The sequence below is a fragment of the Mastomys coucha genome, unplaced genomic scaffold, assembly GCF_008632895.1.
Source record: "Mastomys coucha isolate ucsf_1 unplaced genomic scaffold, UCSF_Mcou_1 pScaffold21, whole genome shotgun sequence".
NCBI lineage: Eukaryota > Metazoa > Chordata > Mammalia > Rodentia > Muridae > Mastomys > Mastomys coucha.
Genome location: NW_022196904.1, coordinates 136324728 through 136329089, shown reverse-complemented (window position 1 = coordinate 136329089; position 4362 = coordinate 136324728). Strand labels below are relative to the sequence as shown.

At 46.0% G+C, this 4362-nt stretch overlaps 2 protein-coding genes across 6 annotated transcripts in view; both read left to right on the top strand.

Moving 5' to 3' along the window:
- Positions 1-1444, top strand: part of Dpp3 (dipeptidyl peptidase 3) — a 22970-nt gene extending 21526 nt beyond the window's left edge. For all 4 annotated transcript variants that reach the window (XM_031389239.1, XM_031389238.1, XM_031389240.1 and 1 more), the window contains exon 18: positions 885-1444. In XM_031389239.1, the coding sequence (XP_031245099.1) occupies positions 885-1060 (176 nt within the window). In that variant the 3' untranslated portion in view covers positions 1061-1444. The remainder of the gene's footprint in view (positions 1-884) is intronic.
- A 780-nt stretch (positions 1445-2224) lies between these two features.
- Positions 2225-4362, top strand: part of Bbs1 (Bardet-Biedl syndrome 1) — a 19346-nt gene continuing 17208 nt past the window's right edge. For both annotated transcript variants that reach the window (XM_031389234.1, XM_031389233.1), the window contains exons 1-3: positions 2225-2307; positions 2613-2689; positions 2812-2846. In XM_031389234.1, coding sequence (XP_031245094.1) covers positions 2261-2307; positions 2613-2689; positions 2812-2846 — 159 coding nt within the window. In that variant the 5' untranslated portion in view covers positions 2225-2260. The remainder of the gene's footprint in view (positions 2308-2612; positions 2690-2811; positions 2847-4362) is intronic.

The window sequence follows — 4362 nt, the reverse complement described above, 5'->3', positions numbered from 1 at the left end:
CCCATAGACGGGCCCGTTTAACAGGTCAGATGCTTAGAGCCGCTGCTGAGCACCCCATAGACGGGCCCATTTAACAGGTCAGATGCTCAGAGCCGCTGCTGAGCACCCCATAGCACAAGAAGAAAGGTGCTGTGCTCCTTCCCCACTTTACCCACAAGGCACTGAGGCTTAGAGTAGCTGGGAAATTTCCCCATAGTCTTGACGTATGAAGCAGTTACGTCACCGTGAGTCTCAAGAGGCTGAAGACTATCTTGTTTCATCTACTATTGCACTTGAAAATTGATTTCAGATTTATTTATTTGATGTGTGTTTTGCCTGCCTGCATGCATGTGTGCGCACCATGGGCATGCAGTGCCCTTGGAAGCCACAAGAGGGCATTAGATCACCTGGGACTGGAATTACAGATGGTTGTGAGCCACCAGTGGGTGCTGGAGGCCAAGCTAAGAGCAGCCTGGGTCTTCAACAAGATCAACAAGTACTCTAACCCTCTGAACTCTCTCTCCGCCTCCGACATAGTGCTTTTATCAGTTATTTTTGTTAGTGAGTGTTGGGGTTATGTTGGTTTTGTTGAGACCAAGATTTCCTAGGCTAGCCTTACCTCTCTCCCTGCAGCCCTGTTGAGTGCTGGGCTTATGGTGTGTGCTACCATGCCAGACTTTAATTAAATCTTGACTTGAGGGAAGGATGAGAGCAGGTGGCAGTTCATTTAAGTCTAAGTCTCCCCCCAGTTAATTCTGCCTTCCCCGCAGGGTTATTCTGATGCCTTAGCTAGATAACTATGGCCAGTTTGTGCCATAGAGCTCAGCAAGAACTCGTTGCCCCTGCAAATGTTACTATATAACCCCATCTTTCTGTGCTGCTCTTTTCTCTCCATCTCCTCCTAGGCTCGGAAGTACAACTAATAGAGTATGAGGCCTCAGCCGCTGGACTCATCCAATCCTTCTGTGAGCGTTTTCCCGAGGATGGGCCTGAGTTGGAGGAGGTTCTTATCCAGCTGGCCACAGCAGATGCCCGATTCTGGAGGAACCAGGTCCAGGAGGCCCCATCTGCCCAGGCTTGAGAAGATCTGTGTGCTCTCTCCCTCTTTGTCAAAGCAGGGCTGTCCGCGGCCCTGAACTGTGTGTGATTAGGATTCAGGGGAGGGAAAGGAGCTTGGACCTTGGTGCTACCTCAGCTGAGGGTGGTGATGCTAACCCCTTCTGTTTGTCAGCACTTTCCAGTTTACCATATGTCCTCAGTTCCTGGATCTGCACTGCCAACTATGGTGGGAACTTAACAGGTTGCCTAATCCGGTTTTCCACATGGGAAGGTGGCAGTTCTGAGAAGTGACTGTTCTAGATCTGGCAGGTGGCATGTGACAGAGCCAGGGCTCAAAGCATTCTCACCAAATCCAGCGCTCTTCGTGTATTACTTTTATAGCCAGAAAAATAAAAATGAAAACTAACATCTTTGCAATGTGTGTGTTTCTTCCTCTTCCAGTTCAAAGCCTGGGGAGAGCATAGAACATCACTTTTGGCTTCCAGTCCATAATAAGATTTTGATAATTCTAAGGGAGGACACAAACTCACAACGTGTATTCTGGAGTTCTTTGTGACATTTTGTTTTGGTGTTTTGGTTTTGGTTTTATTTTGTTTTCTTCCAAGACGGGGTTTCTCTGTGTAGCCCTGGCTGTCCTGGAACTCACTCTGTAGACCAGACTGGCCTCGAACTCAGCAATCTGCCTGCCTCTGCCTCCCAGGTGCTGGGATTAAAGGCGTGTGCCACCACTGCCCGGCGAGACATATTTTTTAAGATTTGCGTGTATGTGTATTTTTTCCACGTGTGTGCTGCTGCCGGCAGAGGCCAGAACACCACATCAGATCCCCTGGAACTACAGTTACAGAATTGTGAGCTGCCATGTGGGTGCTATGAAGCAAGCAGTCCAAGGTCCTCTGCAAGAGCAGCAAACATTCGTGTTCTTTCAAATATTTCAGAAGCTAAAGAACTAGAACTCACTAACATGAGATCCCACCCTTTAATTTGTTTCTCAGCCTAGTCTTAACTCCTAAAAAGGGCTCCTCCCCAAGCCTCAAAGCCAAGGCCCTTGTTTTTGACGTAGAAACCATAAGTCAAAGTTGCATAGGACAAGGAAACCAGCGCTTATTTGGTCCCAGCTGGGACAATTTCATCCCGGAACCTTTGTTCCTGTGCCTTCGGATGCCCGGATCCTATTGGGTGTTGCGCGACGGCTGAGCTGGTTGCCAAGGCGACGCCTGTGAAGATGGCTGCGGCGTCTTCATCGGATTCCGACAGCGGGCGAGCTGAGAGGTTAAGTCCCGGGTCCTCACCCCTTCCTTTCCCTCAGAAGAATAGATGGTTCTTGGTGACGGGTTCTGGGCTCTTGCTTGCGAGCAGTGGTGGAAGTTCTGGAAGGGCCCTTTAGAAATCAGATAACGAAAGCTGGTGGCCAAGAAGTGTCCGTATGTCCGGGCGCTTATTGAGCCCAGATCTAGACTTACTGTATTATCCTTTCGGAGTTTGTGCTGTCAGTTTCGGACGTCATCTCGCTTAGAGCTTTTTTTTTTTTTTCTTTGCCGTGGGACTCACGTTTCAACTCTCTTTTTCCCTCTCAGCAATGAAGCCAATTCTAAATGGCTGGACGCACACTATGACCCCATGGCCAACATCCACACCTTCTCCTCCTGCCTGTGTGAGTCTCTAGACATACCTAGGAGCACTCAGATTCTAGGAAGATGGGAGGAACAGGTAACGGTTTCGTGGGGAAACCTTTGGGATTCTGAGACTCATTTCTGACCCTTTTGTGTTTTCTAGCACTGGCAGATTTGCATGGCGACGGGGAGTACAAGGTAGGCAATCAAAAAGTTGAGTGGGGAAAAACTCAGAAGTGAGATTTGCAGAGAGGATCACCATACTCTGGAACTCCCGAGTACTAAAAAGGCACACTTCGTTGCAACTTCTTTCTTTCTTTTACTGATTTGTTTATTTTTATTTTGTGTGCATTGGTGCTTTGCTTGCATGTGTGCTTGTGTAAGGGTGTCAGATCCCTTACAACCGGATTTACAGACAGTTGAGAGCCACCTTGTGGGTGCTGAGGGTTGAACCAGGATCCTCTGGAAGGGCAGCCAGTGCTCTTAACTGCTGACCCATCTCTCTAACCCCAGAATTTCTTTGTAATTTGGAAAATGAACATTAATTTTATAACATGATCTGAAGAAATTAAACAGAAAGCAAGATGTTGTGGATTTATAGTACCAAGATATATGATTCTCTAAAAAATAATTTGGGGGCCAGGAGCAGTGGTGCATGCCTTTAATCTCAGCACCTCGGGACAATAGAAACAGGGAGATCAGGCTGGTGAGATGGCTCAGCGGGGAAGAGCACCGACTTCTCTTCAGAAGGTCATGAGTTCAAATCCCAGCAACCACATGGTGGCTCACAACCACTCATAATGAGATCTGATGCCCTCTTCTGGTGTATCTGAAGACAGCTACAGTGTACTTACATATAATAAATAAATAAATCTTAAAAAAAAAAAAAAAGAAAGAAACAGGGAGATCTATGAATCTGAGGTTGACCCTTGAAGTTCAAGGCCAGCCAGGTCTCCTTAGTGAGACTGCATCAAAAACAAAAAACAAAAGCAAACTAACAAAGGAAGCAATCCACATCTCAAAAAAAAAAAAAATTAGCAACAAAATTACTTTATCTAGTGTTGGAGGGATGCATGAAGTGTGGAGGTGAGGACCTTTGAGAGTCAGTTCTCCCTGTCACATAGGTCACAGTGATTGAGCTTAGGTCGTCAGACATGGTGGCAAGCATCTTTACCCACTGCAGGCCCTAATTCTTTATGTCTAATCATTATTGCTTAACTTTTTAGTTTGTAATACAAAATAATAGGCTTAGAATAGGAAATGATTCACAAAACTGTGTGTCTTTTTCTTTTCTTTTTTCTTTTTAGTCAAAAGTTTTTCTATGTAGTAGTCTTGGCTGTTCTGGAACTCAGCATGTTGTCCCTTGGATAAATGGGATAGCAGGAAAGAACCAACTCCCTAAAGTTGCCCTCTGATCTCCATACCAGTGCTATGGCATGAATGTCCCCACATACATATAAATATATGTAATTTAGAATGTGGAGGGAAATAAAGCTCAGGGCAGTGAGATTGTTCTGTTTCTCAAGAGGACATAGATTATTAAGAGGCTGGTGGCCATCGAGGCTGATAATGTTATTATAGGAGTCTGTAATACTTTCCTCTCTACTGTTCTTTATGATTCCTTAGTAAAAAAAAAAGTTATTTCAGCTGGGCGGTGGTGGTGCACGCCTTTAATCCCAGCACTTGGGAGGCAGAGGCAGGTGAATTTCTGAGT